The sequence below is a fragment of the Phocoena phocoena genome, chromosome 1 (assembly GCF_963924675.1).
Source record: "Phocoena phocoena chromosome 1, mPhoPho1.1, whole genome shotgun sequence".
Taxonomy (NCBI): Eukaryota; Metazoa; Chordata; class Mammalia; order Artiodactyla; family Phocoenidae; genus Phocoena; species Phocoena phocoena.
In genome coordinates this window covers 160,402,911-160,426,542 of record NC_089219.1, presented here as the reverse complement: position 1 = coordinate 160,426,542, position 23,632 = coordinate 160,402,911, and the positions used below count along the sequence as shown (strand labels likewise).

Sequence of the window (23,632 nt, the reverse complement as noted above, 5' to 3'; positions counted from 1 at the left end):
AGGGAGTATGGCCCTGCCAACACTTCTAACCTTTAGAACTGAGACAATAAATTTCTGCTGCTTTAAGTTTGTACCATTTTGTGGTACTTTGTTATGGGAGCCCTAGGAAATGAATACAACAACACATACACTGAAAATGCATATGTAAGTTCCATAGGTATCTGCTGATTGACCAAAATGAACCTCTGAAAAAAGAATCTGAGTTTGCCATTTTGCTTTGTGAGATCCTACTTAACATTAATAGAATTTTAAAGATTAATAGAATTTTAAAAGTGGTAAAACAGCACCTTTATCAAAAGCACCATATATTAATACATTAAAATTATTACATCTTCATAAGGCAGATATCTATTATGAAATCTAGAATAATTTTTGCAAAATGAGAATACCTTACCCATAAAAACATCATGAATAGTGCTGTTATGTGATAATCTTGATAGATTTCCAAATTCCGTAGGTGTTTGTAAAACTCCAGTATCTGTGAAATTATGATAATAATAGTAGATCCTATGTTTGTCCCATAGTATTAATTCTGGCAGTGCTGAATATATAAAATTTGGAATTAAAAAAGTGTCAGTAGTGACATCTAATGCAAAGTCTTGGAATACCCACTGTTTTGTATCTTCATTGTATATCACTAGGTAAATCGTTTTGATGATGTTACATGTAATGCAGTAATTTAGTAACAAGGCAAGTTCCAAAGGGTGTCCTGTATACTCAACATTGTGTATAGTCAGAGTAGCAGCTGATGACATATTTAGAACTTCTTTCAGTTCTTCAGTAGTTATTATTTTAACAAATTTAAGCAAAGCATATCCAAGATAAACCTCATTTTCTGTCCAGATTGCCATGCTGCTTCTTCTTCCTTTATTCTGTGACAAAATTGAAAATAATTAGACAATCTTTGATTTTATGGACAGTGTTAGCAGTTCCCATCTTCTAATTTGCTACATTTAAAAATAAAACAGTAACTACTAAGATTTAATTTTTATTATATTTCTGACTAATACTTCAGACCTAGAAATATATTACATGAAAATATATTACACGCAAACATAAAAATAAATTATTCCAGTGATTTTATTATTTTATATACTTTTTCTATCAGTAGAAATAATTATTCTTAATTCCCTTTTAAATCCTCAAAGATCATAAACCTTCTCTTTTCTTATGTGTTTATCCACTCTGGCCAGAAGTGCCCCTTTGACCCTGATGTTTACTGAGGTCAAGATATAAGGACACGGGCTTCCCTAGTGGTGCAGTGGTTGAGAGTCCACCTGCCGATGCAGGGGCCACGGGTTCGTGCCCCGGTCCAGGAAGATCCCACATGCCACGGAGCGGCTGGACCCATGAGCCATGACCGCTAAGCCTGCGCATCCAGAGCCTGTGCTCTGCAACGGGAGAGGCCACAACAGTGAGAGGTCCATGTACCAGAAAAACAAAAAACAAAACAAAATGATATAAGGACACTTACATAGACAGAGAAATGGATAAAGAAGATGTAGTACATATGTACAATGGAATATTACTCAGCCATTAAAAAGAATGAAATAATGCCATTGGCAGCAATACGAATGGACCTAGAGATTGTCATACTGAGTGAAGTAAGTCAGAGAAAGAGAAAATATCATATGATATTGCTTATATGCGGAATCTGAAAAAAAAGATACAAATGAACTTATTTACAAAACAGAAACAGACTCACAGATTTAGAGAACAAACTTATGGTTACCAGAGGGGAAGCATAGAGGGGAGGGATAGTTAGGGAGTTTGGGATTGACATGTACACACTGCTATATTTAAAATAAATAACCAAGAAGGAAAAAAATTATAAGGATACTTCAAACATTATTTTTGGAATTCAAACTTCCTTGGCTAAAGAGAAGAGAGAACTTAAAACCTGAGAGAAAAAAATACTACCATTTTATGGACACTGTTACAGAGGAAGGCCATGCACAGACTACTATGTTTGAAATTCAGTGGGAGTAATTTCATTTAGGGAGTCAAGGTCTCCCTTTCCCCCTGTCTCCCCTCCCCAACTGTTTCTAATTCTTAAAGATTTTTACTTAAAGTGTAGCTTCTCTGTCCATGACAATCAACAGGAGTCTTTTGTGCACATCTTGTCTCCCTAAATAAATTTGTACATTTATTTAATGTACAAATATTTAGTCTATACTCAAACAGGATGTAGACAGAAATCGAACTGATAATTTAAAAAAAGAGACCATTTGGGGTAAAAAGACATTTTACCAAACGAAGATTCAATGTAAAGCTTAGAACTTCTGTTGCTAAAAATGAGTGTGAAACAATTCTCAAAAGGGAAATAGATTAGAAACAGAATGATAAGCCCTTTATAGAAAAGACACAGCTATTCTCACTATTCTTGGCAGAGGGATGAGAAGGGGAATTTGTCATAAACACGATAGATGGGAATTCCAATTAGCCCCAGCCATGGAATTAGATTTCACCCACCCAAAACTCTTTCCTATAGATCTTCAATTAGTGCTTGGGTATAGTAAGCCAAGGTCTTGGGGCAAAGCAGGAAAGCTGAGTAATCCCTCTGATGCAGTCAGGGTCTCTCCCAAATATAAAGCAGTAACCTCTTGAAGATGGGGAAGGGTCAGGCAGCAAGGCAGCAAAGTAGGAAAGTTGAGAGAAATCCATCAGCATTCTGGATGCTCAGCTACCATAGACAGGGAGTAGGATAAGAGAGCTGAGAAAAACTCTCCCTCTGAGATATGTGTGGCCTTTACTGAAAGTATAAAGCAGTATCCAGGCTAAATTGGGGTCAGGGAATCAGGAGAGAGAGATAGAGATCTCCCAAGGCAAGAAAATCCAGGGACTGATGAGAGAGGAAAGAGAAATCTTCAGTGATTAAGAAAAAAGCTGGCAGCTAGACTATGGAGCAGAGATGGCTCTTCTAGGGTTTGGAAAGCTGGTGATTCAGTTGTGAAATATGAAGAGATCTCTGGAATCCTGTCAGTGCTAAGATACCAGGCATGGCAAAAAAGAAAATAGCTATGATAAAACACTGAATATCTAGTGGAAATATGAGCAAAAAGAATGCAGAGATGGGGAATTACAGCTAAGATACATAAATGATAAAAAAACAGAATGGAAATGCTAGAAATTAAAAATATGATACCAGGAATAAAGAAATTATTAGATGGATTTAAGAGTAAACTGAGAAAAGCAGAGGAAAAGAGCAGTGAATTTGAAGAGAGGTTAATAGCATGTAATCAAACTGAAATACAAAGAAAAAAAGCAGAGTTGAAAAAAAATTAACTGGTCATCTGAGATCTGTGGGACTATATTAACTGGTCTCATATATATGTTTTTGGAATCCAAGAAGAAGAGGAAAAAGAGAATAATGCTGAAGAAGTATTTGAAGAAATAATGTCCAAGAACACCAAAAATTAATGAAAGACATAATCCCAGAAATCCAAGAAGTTCAACTGAACCTCAAACAGGATAAATACAAAGGAAATTACACTTAGGCACATAATAAAAGTGCTGAAAACCAAAGATAAAAGGAAAACTCTAAAGCAGCAACAAGTAAAAAGACACATTATATATTTGAGAACAGTGACATGAATAATGACTCACTTCTTACCAAAAATGATGAAAGCCATAAGATAACAGAATGGTGTCTTTATAAATTGCTTTTAAAACAATTGAAAAACAACAAAAACCACCTGTCATCCTATAATTCTGTATTCGGTGGAAAATGTCCTTCAAAACTGAAGGAAAAAAATAAGGACACTTTGATACAGACAAATGCTGAGAGAACATGCAATACAAGAAATTTTAAAGACGTTCTTCAGGTTGAAGGGAAATGAAACCAGGAGGAACACTGGATGTACAGACAGAAATAAAGTGCACACGGGAAGGTATATATAAAAAACTTATTTTGCTATCAGTTTATATCTATATATCTTTATCACAATTGACTTTTTAAAGCAAAAATATTAACATGGTATTTTGGGATTTATAGCATATTTAGAAATAAATATGAGACCAGAGTACAAAGGATGGGTGGGGTATAAATGGAGTTGTATTGTTATAAGGTTTTTACACTGTTGTGAAGTAAATTTTCTTTAAATTTAGTTCTGATAAATTAAAGATGATTATTGTAAAGTCACGTGCAATTACTAAAAAATAATTTTGAATTAAAAAGAAATCAATATAGGAGACAACATAGAAATACTGAAAATACATGATTCATCCAGAAGAAGACAAGAAACAAAGGAACGAAGAAAAAGAGGCATTAATAGAAAACAAATGCCAAGATGGCAGACTTAACCCCAACCTTAGCAATAGTTATATTAAACTTAAGTGAACTAGCTATTAAAATTTGAAGGCAGATATTGTCACACTGGAGAAAAAGCAAGACCCTATATGCAGTTTACAAGAAATATAAAGTCACAGACAGGTTGATAGTAAAATAATAGAAAAACTTACATCATATAAGCATGAAACATAAGAAAGCTAGTGCAGCTATATTATTATATATAAATAAAACCAAATGAAATATCACTTCACACCTGCTAAAAGAGTTTAAATAATAATGACTGGACACACTAAAGGTTGGCGAGATGTGGAAGTAAGTGAAAAAAGGCAGCTATAAATATTTTATAATGTCTTAATTACTATAGCTTTATAATAAATTTTGATACATGGTAGAAGAAATCCTTTGCCCCAACCTCCTCCTAACCCTCAGCCCTTTACTCCATCATATACCTTTTAGAATCATTTTCTGATTTCCACAAAGGAACATTGCATCAATCTATAGATAAGATAAACTTATCTATAGATAAGTTTAGGAAGGATCTAAAAATTTTAAAATATTCTGCATTCCATTTCTGCATTTATTTCTAGGTAAGTTTTTTGTTCTACCCTGGATTGCCAAATGACTTTTAGAATCAACTTCTCAATTTCTATAAAAGCCCACTAGGATTTTAATTGAAGTTGTGCTGCATTTCTCAAGAATTGACATTTTAACAATATTGAGTTTTTTCCACCTATGAACATGATACATCTCCCCAGGTAAGTCTTTCACTTCGCTCAATAATGTATATAGTTTTTAAGTGTATATATTTGCACATCTTTTGTCAGATTTACCCCTAAGTATTTAATACTTTTGAATCTATTTTAAACAGTATTTTAAAAAATTTCAATTTATAATTGTTCATTTATATGTTTATATATTTCATATACAAAATTAACTTGTTATATTTCATATAAAAATGTAATTGATTTTTATACATTGATTGTGTATACTGCAATCTGGTAAACACACTTATTAGCCCTGATAGCTTTTTGAAAAATAGATTTCATAAGCTTTTCTACATCTAATAATGCTTGAATAAAGACACTTTCCTTTTCAATACAGATTCCTTTTACTTGTTTCTTAACTCACTGCACCAGTTAGAACTGTCAGTACAATGTTGAATAGAAGTGGTGTGGGTAAACATTCTCATCTTGTTCTTTATTTTAAGCAAGAAAGGGAAGAAAGAAACAAAGGAACAAATGGTGTTAATAGAAAACAAATATCAAATGGTAAGTTTAACCAAAAACAGCAATCATTACATTAAATCTGAGTAGACTAAATAGTCTTTTACCATTATACAATGCTATCTTAAGGTTTTTCATAAAGATTCCTTCTTAAGTTGAGAAAGTTCTCTTTTATTCTTAATTTGCTGATTTTTAAAATCAACTGTGTATATTGGATTTTGTCAAATGCTTTTATGCACCTATTGAGGTGATCATATAGTTTTTCTTTTGTCATTTTCTAATAAGGTGAATTACATTGATTGACTTTCTATTGTAAATCACTCTTTCATTCTTAAGATAAATTCCACTTGGTCATGATATATTTTCCTTTTTATATATATTTGGATCTGGTTTACTAAAACTTTCTTTATAAGTTTTAAATATTTGTTTATAAGAGATATTGGTATGCAGTTTCATATTCTTGTAATGTGTTATTTATTCTTGGTTGTGGTATCACATAATGCTGGTCTCATAGAATAAATTAGGAAGTGTCCCGCAGCCCCTTCAATTTTCTGAAAGAGTTTAGAAATGGTGTAATTTATTTTAAAAATATATCATAGAATTCACTGGTGAAATACTCTTGGTCTAAAGTTTTCTCTGTGGGAAGGTTTTTAAATAACAAATTCAATTTCTTTCATTGATATAGGTGTATTCATGTTACCTATTTGTCTTAGGGAAGCTTTGGTAGTTTGTATAAATTTGTTTTAACTTTGTATTTAAAGTTGTTTAACTTGGCCCCACTGTGAGACAGGTTGGCACCAGCAAAGAACCCACCTGATTCATGCAGATAGCTATACAGAAACCCAGCCCTGTCCTCCAATGGGCTGCAGAAGCCCCATACCCATTGGGCCACACAGCCACCACCTAAAGAGCAGCCTCACGGCCAACTTGGCGAGGTCTCAGCCCCACTGACCAGCACACTCACAGTAGTCAGCCCCACCAAAACAGAAATGTGTATTCAGCCTACATCAGGGCTACCACTAAAGCATATAGTTCTGGTGACCAGAGGGGTGTGCTGCTGGGCCCCATAGAATGTCTCCTACATAAAACCACTTCTATAAGATCAGGAAACATAACTGACCTACCTAACACATAGAAGTAAACAACAAAGAATTGGGGAAATGAGACAGAAGAATATGTTCCAAATGAAGAAATGTAGCAAAATCCCAAAATAGAATGAAGTGAAGTGGAGATAAGCAATATATCTGATAAAGTGTTCAAGATAATGAATATAAAATGTTCAATGAATTTGGGAGATGAATGAATGAACACAGTAAGAATTTCAACAGAGTTAGAAAATATAAAAAAGAACCAAACAGAGCAGAAGAATACAATAGCTGAAATTAAAAAATAGCCTAGAAGGAATCAACAGTAGATTAGATGATACAGAAGAACAAATCAGTGATCAGGAAGACAGAGTAGTGAAAACCACATGAACTGAACAGAAGAAAGAAAAGAATTTTAAAATGAGGATACTTTAAGAGACCTCTTGGACAACATCAAGCATACTAACACTTGCATTATTGAGGAGAAGAGAGAAGGGAGGAGAAGAGAGAAAGAAAGAGGCAGAGAATTTTTGAAGAAGTAAGAGCAGAAAACTTCACTAACCTGAGAAAATAAACAGACATTCAGGTCCAGGAAGCACAGAGAGTCCCAAACAAGATGAAGAGCAAGACAAGGTAAAATTAAAATGACAAAAAATTAAAGATAAAGACAGCATCTTAAAAGCAACAAGAGAAAAGCAACTAGTTATATACAAGGAACTACCATAAGAGAATTACCTGACTTTTCAGGATAAATGCTACAGGCCAGAAGGGAGCGGCACAATATACTGAAGGAGATGAAAGAAAAAAATGTACAACCAAAAATACCTGGCAAGGCTATAATTTAGATTTGAAGGAGGAATAGACTTTTACAGACAAACAAAAGATAAAAGTGTTCAGCACCACTAAACTGGCTTTATAAGAAATGTTAAAAAAACTTCTCTAAATGGAAAAGAAAAGGCTACAGCTATAAATATAAAAATCGTAAAAGGATAAATGTCACTGGTAGAGGCAAACATACAGTAAAGATAGATCAGCCACTTATAAAGCTATTAGGAAGGTTTAAAGATAAAAGTAGAAAAATAATCTATATCCACAATAGGTAGTTAAGGGATACATAAACAAAAAGATGTAAAAAAGACGTCAAAAACATTAACAAAAGGGGGTGGGTAAAAAGGTAGGTTGGTTAGAATATGCTCAATTTTAGACCATCATCTTAAAATAATCACACATCTATATATAGGTTGTTATATATGAACGTCATGGTAACTGCAAACCAAAAACCTATACTAGATACACACATAAAAGGAATACAACATAATACTAAAGATAGTCATCAAATCACAAGAAAAGTGAAAAGAGAAGAAGAAAGGAACAAAAAAGAACTACAAAAACAAGTGGAAAACAACAAAATGGCAATAAGTACATACCTATCAATATTATGTAAATGGACTAAATGCTCCAATCAAAAGACATAGAGTAGCTAAATGAATACAAAAACAAGACACATATATAAGCTATTTACAAGAGACTCACTTCATATCTAAAGACACATGCAAACTAAAGTGAGGGGATGGAAAAAGGTATTTCATTCAAATGGAAATAAAAAGAAAGCTGAGGTACAATACTTATAACAGGCAAAATAGACTTTAAAACAAAGACCATAACAAGAGACAAAGAAAGACATTACATAATGATAAAGGGATCAAGCCAAGAAGAAGATATAACTATTGTCAATATATATACATCCAATGTAGGAACACCTAAATACATAAAGCAAATATTAACACACATAAGAGAGAAACTGACAGTAATGTAATAAAAGTGGGGACTTTAAGACCTCAGTTATATCAACAGATAGATCAATACGGAAACCCTGGCCTTAAGTGATACATTAGACTATATGGAATTAATAGATATACACAAAACATTTCATCCCCAAATAGCAGAAGACCCATTCTTTTCAAGTACACATAGAAAATTCCCCAGGATAGAACACAAGCTAGAGCAGAAAACAAGTCTCAATACATTGAAGAAGACTGAAATCATATCAAGCATCTTTATCAATCACAATGGTACGAGACTAGAAATCAACTATAATTAAAACAAAACTGTAAAAACCACAAACACATGGAGTCTAAACAACATGCTATTAAACAGCCAATGGGTTGAAGAAATAAAAGAGGAAATAAAAAATCTGGATACAAAAGAAAACAAAAACACAATGATCCAAAATCTATGGGATACAGCAAAAGCAGTTCTAAGAGGGAACTTTATAGCGATACAAGCCTACCTTGGGAAAAAAGGAAAATCTCAAATGATCTAATTTTACACCTAAAGGAACTAGAAAAAGAACAATAAACAAAGCCCAAAGTTTGTAGAAGGAAATAAATAATGAAGATCAGGGCATAAATAAATAAAATCAGAGATTAAAAAGGCAATAGAAAAGATCAATGAAACTAAGAGCTAGCTCTCTGAAAAGATAAACAAAATTGATAAACCTTTAGCCAGACTCATCAAGAAAAAGACCCAGATAGCCCAAATCAATAAAATCAGAAATAAAAGAGAAGTGACAACTGATACCACAGAAATAAAAAGGAGCATAAGAGATTACTATTAACAATTACACACCAATGGAATGGAGAATATAGAAAAATTGGATACACTCCTAGAACTTAACAACTACCCAAGAATGAATCATGAAGAATGTATAAACAGACCAATTACCAGTAATTAACTTGAATCAGTAATTTAAAAACCTCCTAATAAACAAAAAAAATTACATGTGAATTTTATCAAAATTTAAAGAAAAGTTAACATCTGTCTTTCTAAAATTACTCCAAAAAATTGAAGAAGAAGGAATGGTTCTGAAATCATTCCAAAGGTTGCATTACATGGATACCAGAAACCAAAGACACCACACAAAAAGAAAATTACAGACTAATGTCATTGATAAACATAGATGCAAAATTCCTCAACAAAATATTAGCAAACCAAATGCAATAATACATTAAAAGGATCACACACCATGATCAAGTGGGATTAATCCAGGGATGCAAAAATGGTTCAATATTCAGAAATCAATCGATGTGGCACACTACATTAACAAACTGAAGAATAAAAATTATACTATGATCATCTCAATAGATGCAGAAAAAGCTTTTGACAAAATTCAGTATACTTTCATGATAAAAACTCTTAACGAAGTAGGTATACAGGGAACATACCTCAACATAATAAACAGCATGTATGACAAACCCACAGCCAACACCAAGCTAACAATGAAAAGCTAAAAGCATTTCTTCTAAGATCAAGAATGAGACAAGGATGCCCACTCTCACAACTTTTATTCAACCTAGTAATGGAAGCCATGGTAATCAAATATGAAAAAGAAATAGAAGGAATCCGAATTGGAAAGGAAGAAGTGAAACTGTCACTGCTTACAGGTGACATGAAACTATACATAGAAAATCCTATAGACTACTGACTCCAACAAACAAGCAAACAAACAAACAAACAACCCCCCCCAAAACACCAGAAAACAAAAACCATTACAACAAATAAATGAATTCAGCAAAGTTGCAGGAAGCAAAATTAATATAAAGAAACCTGTTGCTTTTATGTACACTAATAATGAACTATCAGAAAGAGAAATTAAGAAAACAATCCCATTTACAATTGCATAAAAAGATTAAATATCTAGGAATAAATCTAACCAAAAAGTCAAGACTTGAAAAATATTAGATACTGATGAAAGAACTTGAAGACAACACAAAAATTGGAAAGATATACCATGCTTACGGACTGGAAGAATTAATGTTGTTAAAATGACCATATTATGCAAGGCAATAAATAGATTCAACTCAATCCATATCAAAAAACCAATGGCTAACACAATATTGTAAGTCAACTATACTCCAATAAAATTTTTAAAAATATTAAAAAAATACCAATGACTTTTTTTACAGAACAAGTAATTCTAAAATTTGTATGAAAATACAAAGTACCCTAAAGAGCCAAAACAATCATAAGAACAAAGCTGGAGGAATTATGCTCCCTGATTTCAAACACTACTACATAGATACAGTCATCAAAACAGTATGGTACTGGCACAAAAACAGACACAGAGATAAATAGAACAGAATAGAGGACCCCAAAATAACCCACACTTATATGATCAATTAATCTATGACACAGGAGACAAGAATATACAATGGGGAAAAGACAGCCTCTTCAGTAAATGGTGTTGGAAAAACCGGACAGCAACATACAAAAAAATCAAACTCACATACAATCTCATACCACATATAAAAATAAACCCAAAATGGATGAAGATTTAAATATAAGCAGAAACTGTAAAAGTCCTAGAAGAAAACACAGTCAGTATGCTCTATGACATGGATTTTATTTTGGGGGATCTGTCTCCTCAGGCAAGGGCAACAAAAACAAAAGCAAATAAATGGTACTACATCAAACGAAAAAGCTTTTGCACAGTAAAGAAAACTATCAACAAAAGTAAAATGCAGCCTACTGAATAGGAGATGTTTGCATATTATATATCCAATAAGGGATTAATATCCAAAATATGTAAAGAAATCATACAACCCAGCATCATAAAACAAATAACTAAAAAATGGGCAGAGAACCTGATTAGACATTTTTCCAAGGAAGACATACAGATGGCCAACAGACACATGAAAGATGCTCAGCATCACTAATCATAAGGGAAATGCAAATTAATACCAAAATGAGATAACACCTCATAACTGTCAGAATGGCTATAGTTAAAAAGACAACAATAAGTGTTGGTGAGGATGTGGAGAAAAGGGAACCTTGTGTAGTGTTGGCAGCATTGTAAATTGGTGCAGTTACTATGGAAAACAGTATAGATGTTCTAAAAATGTTAAAAATAGTACTGCAATATGATCCAGAAATTTCACTTCTGGGTATTTACACAAAGAAAACAAAACCATTAATTTGAAAAGATATATACACACCAATGTTCATTGCAGCATTATTTGTAATAGCCAAGAGTTGAAAGCAGTTTAAGTGTCCATGGATAGATGAATAGATAAAAAAGATGTGATATAATCATAAAATAATATAATGGAAAATTGCTCTGCCATAAACAGAATGAAATCTTGCTATTTGTGAAACATGGATGCATCTAGAGGGTATGATAAGTGAAATAAGTCAGATTAAGATAAATACTGTATGATCTTACTTATGTGTGAAATCTAAAAAACAAAACAAACACACACAACAAAATAGAAATAGACCCATAAATACAGAGAACAAACTGGTAGTTCTGGGGTGTGGGTCCAGGAGAGGGGACTATGAAACAGGTTAAGGGGGTTAGAAGGTATAAACCTTTGGTTATAAAATAAATAAGTCACAGGGGTGTAACAGATAGCATAAAGAATGTGGTCAATAATATTGTAATAACTTGTATGGGGACAGATGGTTAGCTACTAGACTTATTGTGGTGATCATCTCATAATGTATGCAAATGTCAAATCACTAAGTAGTACACCTGAAAGTAACATAATATTGTACATTGATTATATTTCAACTTAAAAAAGTTGTTTAAAACACTCTTTTTTAAAATTAATTTTTATTGGAGTATAGTTGCATTACAATGTTGTTTTAGTTTCTGCTGTACAGCAAAGTGAATCAGCTATACATATAAATATATCCCCTCCTTTCTGGATTTCCTTCCCATTTAGGTCACCAAAGAGCAATGAGTAGAGTTCCCTGTGCTATACAGTAGATTTTCATTAGTTATCTATTTTATACATAGTAGTGTATATATGTCAATCCCAATCTCCCAATTCATCCACTCCCCCTTCCCCTCTTTGTGTCCATATGTTTGTTCTCTATGTCTGTGTCTCTATTTCTGTTTGTAAATTGGTTAATCTGTACAAATTTTCTAGATTCCACACATATGCATTAATATAGGATATTGTTTCTCTCTTTTTGACTTACTTCACTCTGTATGACAGACTCTAGGTCCATCCACGTCTCTGCAAATGGCATAATTTTGTTCCTTCTTATGGCTGAGTAATATTCCATTGTACACATGTACCACATCTTCTTTATCCATTCCTCTGTTGATGGGCATTTAGGTTGCTTCTGTGTCCTGGCTATTGTAAATAGTGTTGCGATGAACACTGGGGTGCATGTATCTTTTCGAATTATGGTTTTCTCAGGGTATATGCCCAGTAGTGGGATTTCTGGGTCATATGGTAGTACTATTTTTAGTTTTCTTAAGGAAGCTCCATACTGTTCTCCATAGTGGCTGTATCAATTTACTTTCCCACCAAGAGTGCAAGAGAATTCCCTTTTCTCCACACCCTCTCCAGCATTTGTTGTTTGTAGATTTTCTGATGATGCCCATTTTGACTTGTACCTCATTGTAGCTTTTCTTTGCATTTCTCTAATAATTAGTGATGTTGAGCATCTTTTCATGTGCCTCTTGGCCATCTGTATGTCTTCTTTGGAGAAATGTATATTTAGGTCTTCTGCCCATTTTCTAATTGGGTTGTTTGTTTTTCTGATATTGAGCTGTTTGTATATTTTGGAGATTAATCCCTTGTCAGTTTCTTCATTTGCAAATATTTTCTACCATTCAGAGTGTTTTCTTTTCATCTTGTTTGTGGTTTCCTTTGCTGTGCAAAAGCTTTTAAGTTTCATTAGGTCCCATTTGTTTATTTTTGTTTTTATTTTCATTATTCTAGGAGATGGGTCAAAAAAGATCTTGCTGCGATTTATGGCAAAGAGTGTTCTGCTTACGTTTTCTAGGAGTTTTATAGTGTCTGGCCATACATTTAGGTCATTAATCCATTTTGAGTTTATTTTTGTGTATGGTGTTAGGGAGTGTTCTAATTTCATTCTTTTACATGTAACTGTCCAATTTTCCCAGCACCACTTACTGAAGAGACTGTCTTTTTTCCATTGTATATTCTTGCCTCCTTTGTCATAGATTAGGTGACCATATGTGTGTGGGTTTATCTCTGGGCTTTCTACTCTGTTCCATTGATTTACATATCTGTTTTTGTGCCAGTACCATACTGTCTTGATTACTGTAGCTTTGTAGTATAGTCTGAAAAACATTCTTTTCTTACCTTAAAATAGCAGTAGACTTGGTAGTTAGTCCACTTCTCTCAATCCTAATATTGGTAATTTGTGGCTTTTAAAAAAATCTTTAGTCAGTCTAGATGAAAGGATAAAGGAGACGTGGTACATATATTCAATGGAATATTACTCAGCCATAAAAAGGAATGAAATTGGATCATTTGTAGAGACGTGGATGGACCTAGAGACTGTCATACAGAGTGAAGTAAGTCAGAAACAGAAAAACAAATATCGTATATTAATGCATATATGTGGAATCTAGAAAAATGGGAGAGATGAACTGCTTTGCAAGGCAGAAATAGAGACACAGATGTAGAGAACAAACGTATGGACACCAAGGGGGAAAGCGGGGGGTGGGGTGGTGGTGGTGGGACGGATTGGGAGATTGGGATTGAGATACATACACTAATATGTATAAAATAGATAATGAATAAGAACCTGCTGTAGAAAAAAATAAAATAAAATAAAATTCCAAAATAAAAAAGGAGCCTGTGAGCTGCAAATAAGACTCAGTGCAACCAAATAAAACAAATAAAAAAACAAACAAATAAATAAATTTCCTCAGCAAATGAAAAAAAGAATCTTTAGTCAGTCTGGGTAAAGTGTTATCAATTTTGATGATCTCAGATAATCAGCATTTCGTTTCCCTGATTTTCTCTGCAGTTTCTGTTTTCTATGGCATTAATTTACACAATGATTTTTTCTATTTCCTTTCTTCTGTTACTTTTGGTTTAATTTGTGCATCTTTTTGCTATTTTATTAATGTGGAAGTAGAGATCATTGATTTGAGACATATCTCCTTTTCTAATACAGGGGAGTAATACTATAAACTTCCATCTAAATAGCGCTTTAGTACCGTACTGCTAATTTTGACATGTACTGTTATCATTTTCTTTCAGTTCAAAACACTTTCTAATTACTTTTTAAGAATTGTCTTTTGACTCATTGATTATTTAGAAGTGTGTCAATTTACTAATTTTTTTGATATTGCAGATATCCTTTTGCCATGGTTGCTAATTTAATTCCATTGTTGTCAGAGAACACAAACCTTGTATGATCTGAATACTTTTAAACATATCTTGACTTGTTTTATGGCCTAGAACAATGATCTATCTTGGTAAATGTTCCATATGTAATTGAGAAAAATGCATATTTTGCTGTTTTTCTGAGTATTTTGACATGTTCTATTAATTTCAATTTGACCCAGATGGTTTACAGTGTTGTCCAAGTCTTCTACTCACTTACTGATTCTCTATTTGTTCTAACTCATTACTAAGAAGAAGTATTAAAGCATTTGATTATAACTGGTTTTATCTGTTTATCCTTGAAGTTCTATTTTTTGCTACATATATTTGAAGCTGTATAATTATGTTCATAATCATTTATGATTTTTATGTGTTTGTGATGAACTGACACTATTGCTATTGTGAGATGACTCTCTTTAACAGTGGTAATATTCTTTGCTCTGAAATATACTTCTATATTAATACAGATACCCTGGCTTTCTTTTAAATGATGTTGTCATGTATACTTTTGTCTATCCTTTTATTTTATTGATTTATGTATTATTTTAAATTTTTTTATTTTTTATTATTTTAACATATTTATTGGAGTATAATTGTTTTAAAATGGTGTGCTAGTGTCTGTTTTATAACAAAGGGAATCAGCTATACATATACATATATCCCCATATCTCTTCCTTCTTGCAACTCCCTCCCTCTGATCCTCCCTATCCCACCCCTCCAGGTGGTCACAAAGCACTGAGCTGATCTCCCTGTGTTATGTGGCTTCTTCCCACTAGCTACCGGTTTTACATATGGTAGTGTATATATATATATATATACATGCCTTTCTCTCACTTTGTCCTAGCTTACCCTTGCCTTCACCAGGTCCTCAAGTCCATTCTCTAGTAGGTCTGCATCTTTATTCCTGTACTGCCTCTAGATTCTTTATGACCTTTTATTTTAATTCCATATATATGTGTTAGTGTACAGTATTTGTTTTCTTCTTTTTGACTTACTTCACTCTCTGTGACAGACTAAATCCATCCACCTCACTACAAATAATTCAATTTCATTTCTTTTTATGGATGAATAATATTCCATTGTATATATGTGCCACATCTTCTTTAACCATTCATCTGTCGATGGACACTTAGGTTGCTTCCTGGCTATTGTAAATAGAGCGGCAATGGACATTGTGGTATATGACTCTTTTTGAATTATGGTTTTCTCAGGGTATATGCCTAGTAGTGGGATTGCTGGGTTATATGGTAGTTCTATTTTTAGTTTTTTAAGGAACCTCCATACTGCTCTCCATAGTGGCTGTATCAACTTACATTCCCACCAACAGTGCAAGAGGGTTCCCTTTTCTCCACACCCCCTCCAGCATTTATTGTTTGTAGATTTTTTCATGATGGCCATTCTGACCGGTGTGAGGTGATAGCTCATTGTAGTTTTGATTTACATTTCTCTAATGATTAATGATGTTGAGCGTTCTTTCATGTGTTTGTTGGCAATCTGTATATCTTTGGAGAAATGTCTATTTAGGTCTTCTGCCCATTTTTGGATTGGGTTCTTTGGTTTTTTGATATTGAGCCGCATAAGCTGCTTGTAAATTTTGGACATTAATCTTTTGTCAGTGGCATCATTTGCAAATATTTTCTCCCATTCTGAGGGTTCTCTTTTCGTCTTCTTTATGGTTTCCTTTGCTGTGCAAAAGCTTTGAAGTTTCATTAGGTCCCATTTGTTTATTTTTGCTTTTATTTCCATTACTCTAGGAGGTGGGTCAAAAAGGATCTTGCTGTGATTTATGTCATAAGTGTTCTGCCAATGTTTCCTCTAAGAGTTTTATAGTGTCTGGCCTTACATTTAGGTCTTTAATCCATTCTGAGTTTATTTTTGTGTATGGAGTTAGGGAGTGTTCTAATTTCACTCTTTTACATGTAGCTGTCCCGTTTTCTCAGCACCACTTATTGAAGAGAATGTCTTCTCCGTTGTATATTTGAGCCTCCTTTAGCAAAAATAAGGTTACCATATGTGCATGAGATTATCTCTGGGCTTTCTATTCTGTTCCACTGATCTATATTTCTGTTTTGTGCCAGTACCATACTGTCTGGATTACTGTGGCTTTGTAATATAATCTGAAGTCAGGGAGCCTGATTCCTCCAGCTCCATTTTTCTTTGCCAAGATTGCTTTGGTTACTTGGGGTCTTTGGTGTTTCCATACAAAATGTGAAATTTTTTGTTCTAGTTCTGTGAAAAATGCCAGTGGTAGTTTGATAAGGATTGCATTGAATCTGTAGATTGCTTTGGGTAGGAGAGTCACTTTCACAATGTTGATTGTTCCAATCCAAGAACATGGTATATCTCGCTATCTGTTTGTATCATCTTTAATTTCTTTCATCAGTGTCTTATAGTTTTCTGCATACAGGTCTTTTTTCTCTTTAGGTAGGTTTATTCCTAGGTATTTTATTCTTTTTGTTGCAATGGTAACTGTGAATGTTTCCTTAATTTTTCTTTCAGATTTTTCATCATTAGAGTATAGGAATGCAAGAGATTTCTGTGCATTCATTTTTTATCCTGCTACTTTACCAAATTCATTGATTAGCTCTGCTAGTTTTCTGATAGCATTTTTAGGACTCTCTATGTAGAGTATCATGTCATCTGCAAACAGTGACAGTTTTACTTCTTTTCTGATTTGGATTCCTTCTTTTACTTCTCTGATTGCTGTGGTTAAAACTTCCAAAACAATGTTGAATAACAGTGGTGAGAGTGGGGACCCTTGTCTTATTCCTGATCTTAGTGGAAATGGTTTCAGTTTTTCACCATTGAGGACGATGTTGGCTGTGGGTTTGTCATATATGGCCTTTATTATGTTGAGGTAAGTTCCCTCTATGCCTACTTTCTGCAGGGTTTTTAATATAAATGGGTGCTGAATTTTGTCAAAGGCTTTTTCTGCATCTATTGAAATGATCATATGGTTTTTATTCTTCAATTTGTGAATATGGTGTATCACATTGATTGATTTGTGTATATTGAAGAATCCTTGCACTCCTGGGATAAACCCCACTTGATCATGGTGTATGATCCTTTTAATGTGCTGTTGGATTGTGGTTGCTAGTATTTTGTTGAGGATTTTTGCATCTATGTTGATCAGTGATATTGGCCTGTAGTTTCCTTTCTTTGTGACATCTTTGTCTGGTTCTGGTATCAGGTTGATGGAGGCCTCGTAGAATGAGTTTGGGAATGTTCCCCCCTCTGCTATAATTTGGAAGAGATTGAGAAGGATAGGTGTTAGCTCGTCTTTAAATGTTTCATAGAATTCACCGGTGAAGCCATCTGGTCCTGGGCTTTTGTTTGTTCGAAGATTTTTAATCACAGTTTTAATTTCAGTGCTTGTGATGGGTCTGTTTATATTTTTTATTTCTTCCTGGTTCAGTCTTGAAAGGTTGTGCTTTTCTAAGAATTTGTCCATTTCTTCCAGGTTGTCCATTTTATTGGCACAGAGTTACTTGTAGCAATCTCTCATGAACCTTTGTACTTCTGCAGTATCAGTTGTTAATTCTCCTTTATCATTTCTAATTCTGTTGATTTGAGTCTTCTCCGTTTTTTTCTTGATGAGTCTGGCTAATGGTTTATCAATTTTGTATATCTTCTCAAAGAACCATCTTCTAGTTTTTTTGATCTTCATTATTGGTTCCTTCATTTCTTTTTCATTTTTTTCTGATCTGATCTTTATGATTCCTTTCCTTCTGCTAACTTTGGGGTGTTTTTGTTCTTTTTTCTCTAATTGTTATAAGTGTAGGTTAAGCTGTTTATTTGAAATGTTTCTTAAGGTAGGATTGTATTGCAAAAACTCCCCTCTTAGAATTGCTTTGGCTGCATCCCATAGGTTTTGGGTGGTCGTGTTTTCATTGTCATTTGTTTCTAAGTATTTTTTGATTTCCTCTTTGATTCCTTCAGTGATCTGCCTGTTATTGAATAGTGTATTGTTTAGCCTCCATGTGTTTGTATTTTTAAAAGATTTTTTCCTGTAATTGATATCTAGCTTCATAGCGTTGTGGTTGGAAAGGATACTTAATACGATTTCAATTTTCTTAAATTTACCGAGGCTTGATTTGTGACCCAAGATATGATCTATCCTGGAGAATGTTCCATGAGCACTTGAGAAGAGTGTATTCTGTTGTTTTTGGATGGAATGTCCAATAAATATCAGTTAAGTCCATCTTGTTTAAGGTATCATTTAAAGCTTGTCTTTCCTTATTTATTTTCATTTTGGATGATCTATCCATTGGTGAAAGTGGGGTGTTAAAGTCCCCTACTATGATTGTGTTACTGTCGCTTTCCCCTTTTATGGCGGTTAGTATTTGCCTTATGTATTGAGGTGCTCCTATGTTGGGTGCATAAATATTTACAATTGTTATATCTTCTTCTTGGATTGATCCCTTAATCATTATATAGTGTCCTTCCTTGTCTCTTGTAATAATCTTTATTTTAAAGTCTATTTTGTCTGATATGAGAATTGTTACTCCAAATTTCTTTTGGTTTCCGTTTGCATGGAATATCGTTTCCATTTCCCTCACTTTCAGTCTGTACGTGTCCCTAGGTCTGAAGTGGGTCTCTTTTAGACAGCATATATACGGGCCTTGTTTTTGTATTCTTTCAGCCAGTCTATGTCTTTTGCTTGGAGCATTTAATCATTTATATTTCCGGTAATTATCGATATGTATGTTCCTATTACCATTTTCTTAATTGTTTTGGGTTTGTTATTGTAGGTCTTTTCTTTCTCTTGCGTTTCCTGCCTAGAGCAGTTCCTTTAGCATTTGTTGTAAAGCTGTTTTGGTGGTGCTGAATTCTCTTAGCTTTTGCTTGTCTGTAAAGGTTTTAATATCCTGTCGAATCTGAGTGAAATCCTTGCTGGGTAGAGTAATCTTGGTCGTAGGTTTTCCGTTTCATCACTTTAAATATGTCCTGCCACTCACTTGTGGCTTTCAAAGTTCCTGCTGAAAGATCAGCTGTTAACCTTATGAGGATTCCCTTGTATGTTATTTGTCATTTTTCCCTTGCTGCTTTTAATATTTTTTCTTTGTATTTAAGTTTTGATAGTTTGATTAATATGTCTTGGCGTGTTTCTCCTTGGATTTCTCCTGTATGGGGCTCTGTGCACTTCCTGGACTTGATTGACTATTTCCTTTCCCATATGAGGGAAATTTTCAACCATAATCTTTTCAAATATTTTCTCATACCCTTTCTTTTTCTCTTCTTCTTCTGGGACCCCTATAATTCGAATCTTGGTGTGTTTAATGTTGTCCCAGAGGTCTCTGAGATTATCCCTCAATTCTTTTCATTCTTTTTTCTTTATTCTGCTCTGTAGTAGTTATTGCCATTAATGTATCTTCCAGGTCACTTTTCCGTTCTTCTGCCTCAGTTATTCTGTTATTACTTCCTTCTAGAGAATTTAAATTTTCATTTATTGTGTTTGTCATCATTGTTTGTTTGCTCTTTAGTTGTTCTAGGTCCTTGTTCAACGTTTCTTGTATTTTCTCCATTCTATTTCCAAGATTGTGGATCATCATTACTATCATTACTCTGAATTCTTTTCCAGGTAGATTGCCTATTTCCTCTTCATATGTTTGGTCTGGTGGGTTTTTATCTTGTTCCTTCATCTGTTTTGTGTTTCTCTGTCTTCTCATTTTTCTTAACTTACTGTGTTTGGGGGTCTCCTTTTCACAGGCTGCAGGTTCATAGTTCCCATTGTTTTTGGTGTCTGTCTCCAGTGACTAAGGTTGTTTCAGTGGGTTGTGTATGCTTCCTGGTGGAGGGGACTAGTGCCTGTGTTCTGGTGGATGAGGTTGGATCTTGTTTTTCTGGTGGGCAGGTCCACATCCAGTGGTGTGTTTTGGGGTGTCTGTGACCTTATTATGATTTTAGGCAGCCTCTGTCCTAATGGGTGGGGTTGTGTTCCTGTCTTGCTAGTTTTTTGGCATAGGGTGTCCAGCACTGTGGCTTGCTGGTTGTTGAATGGAGCTGGGTCTTGGCGTTTAGATGGAAATCTCTGGGAGATTTTCACTGTTTGATATTACATTGAGCTGGGAGGTCTCTGATGGTCCAATGTCCTGAACTCGGCTCTGCCACCTTAGAGGCAGAGGCCTGATGCCTGGCCAGAGCACCAAGACCCTGTCATTCACATGGCTCAGAATAAAAGGGAGAAAAAAGAAAGAAAAATAAAATAAAGTTATTAAAATTAAAAATAAAAAAATTTAAAATTTTTAAAAAAGAAAGAAAGAAGAGAGGTACCAAACCACAAAACAAATCCACCAATGATAACAAGTGCTAAAAACTATACTAAAAGAAAAACAACAACAAGAACAAAAATGGACAGACAGAACCCTAGGACAAATGGTAAAAGTAAAGCTATACAGACAAAAACATACACAGAAGTATACACATACACACTCACAAAAAGAGATAAAGGAAAAATATATATATATCATTGCTCCCAAAGTCCATCACCTCAATTTGTGAAGATTCGTTGTCTATTCAGGTATTCTACAGATGCAGGGTACATCAAGTTGATTGTGGAGATTTAATCTGTTGCTCCTGAGGCTTCTGGGAGAAATTTCCCTTTCTCTTCTTTGTTCGCACGGCTCCTGGGTTTCAGTTGTGAGTTTGGCCCTATCTTTGCGTGTAGGTCACCTGAGGGTGTCTGCTCCCGCTCAGACAGGACGGGGTTAAAGGAGCAGCTGATTAGGGGGCTCTGGCTCACTTAGATCAAGGGGAGGGAGGGGTACGGAATGTGGCGTGAGCCTGCGGTGGCAGAGGCTGGCGTGACGTTGCAACTTCCTGAGGTGCCCCGTGTGTTCTCCTGGGGAAGTTGTCACTGACTCATGGGACCCGGCAGTGGCAGGCTGCACAGGCTCCTGGGAGGGGAGGTGTGGACTGTGACCTGTGCTTGCACACAGGCTTCTTGGTGGCTGCAGTAGGAGCCTTAGAATCTCATGCCCATCTCTGGGGTCTGCCCTGATAGCCACAGCTTGTGCCCGTCTCTGGAGCTTGTTTAGGCGGTGCTCTTAATCCCCTCTCCTCATGCACCACAAAACAAATAGCCAAAAAAAGTCTCTTGCCTTTTCAGTAGTTCCAGACTTTTTCCAGGACTCCCTCCCAGCTAGCTGTGGTGCACTAGCCCCTTTCAGGCTGTGTTCACGCAGCCAACCCCAGTCTTCTCCCTGGGATCTGACCCCTGAAGCTGGAGCCTGAGCTCTCAGCCCCCACCCGACCTAGCGGTTGAGTAGACAAGCCTCTTGGGCTGGTGAGTGCTGGTCAGCACTGATCCTCTGTGCGGGAATCTCTCCACTTTGTCCTCTGCACCCCTGTTGCTGCACTCTCCTCTGTGGCTCTCAAGCTTCCCCACCACCACCACTGTTTCTGCCAGCGAAGGGGCTTACTAGTGTGTGGAAACCTTTCCTCCTTCACAGCTCCTTCCCACTGGTGCAGGTTCCATCTCTATTCTTTTGTCTCTGTTTTTTCTTTTTTCTTTTGCCCTACCCATGTACGTGGGGAGTTTCTTGCTTTTTGGGAGGTCTGAGGTCTTCTGCTAGCATTCAGTAGGTGTTCTGTAGGAGTTGTTCCATATGTAGATGTATTTCTGACATATTTGTAGGGAGGAAGGTGATCTCCACATGTTACTCTTCCACCATCTTGAAGCTGCTCTCACCTTTTTATTTTATGCTACATATATATATATGTAGCATACATATATATATGTAGCAAACATAAATATAAAGTATGTTTCTTGTAGACACCATATAGTTGGGTCTTGATCTTTTTGATCTGATAATCTCTGACTTTTAATTATAATCTTTGGATCATTTACACTTATTTATTTTAAAAATATTTATTTATTTATTTGTCTGTGTTGGGTCTTAGTTGCAGCATGTGGGATCATCATTGCTGTGTGCAGTATGCTCATTGTGGCATGCAGGATTTTTAGTTGCAGCATGCAAACTCTTATTTGTGGCATGTGGGATCTAGTTCCCTGACCAGGGATCAAACCCAGGCCCCCTGCATTGGGAGCATGGCATCTTAGCCACTGGACCATCAGGGAAGTCCCTGGATCATTTCCATTTAATTGATTATTTATATGGTTAGGTTTAACTCTATTATCTTTTTTGTTTTCTACCTGTCCCAGCTTTTCTTTTTATTCTTTTACCTCTTGTTTGAGATTAACTGAATATTTTTTATGATCACATAGCATAATTTTTAATTTTGTCATTTTATTGGTCACTGTAGTGCTGATGATATACATCTTTAGGGACTTCCCTGGTGGTCAAGTGGTTAAGACTCCATGCTCCAAATGCAGGGGACCCATGTTTGATCCCTGGTCAAGGAACTAGATCCCACGTACTGCAAGTAAGAGTTTGCATGCTGCAACTGAAGATCCCACATGCCACAACTAAAGATCCTACATGCCACAATTAAAAGATCCCACATACCACAGCTAAAGATCCCACATGCCACAATTAAATATCCTGGACACTGCAACTAAAGATCCTGAATGCGGCAATGAGGATCCTGCATGTAGCAACTAAGACCCAGTGCAGCCAAATAAACTAATAAGTAAATAAATATTTTTAAAATGTGTACATCTTTTCTTTTTTTTGTGGTATGCGGGCCTCTCACTGCTGTGGCCTCTCTCATTGCGGAACACAGGCTCCGGATGCACAGGCTCAGTGGCCATGGCTCACAGGCCCAGCTGCTCCATGGCATGTGGGATCTTCCCGGACCGGGGCATGAACCCATGTCCCCTGCACTGGCAGGCGGACCCCCAACCACTGCGCCACCAGGGAAGTCGAAAAATGTGTACATCTTTAACTTCCCACAGATCGTTAAGTGATATTATAC

General features: G+C 35.2%; 1 protein-coding gene across 1 annotated transcript in view; it reads right to left on the bottom strand.

The window, feature by feature from the left end:
• The window catches only part of CATSPERE (catsper channel auxiliary subunit epsilon), a 251,287-nt gene that overhangs the window by 108,859 nt on the left and 118,796 nt on the right, over positions 1 to 23,632 (bottom strand). The window contains exon 9 of the mRNA XM_065871636.1: positions 395 to 872. Within this exon, the coding sequence (XP_065727708.1) occupies positions 395 to 872 (478 nt within the window). The remainder of the gene's footprint in view (positions 1 to 394; positions 873 to 23,632) is intronic.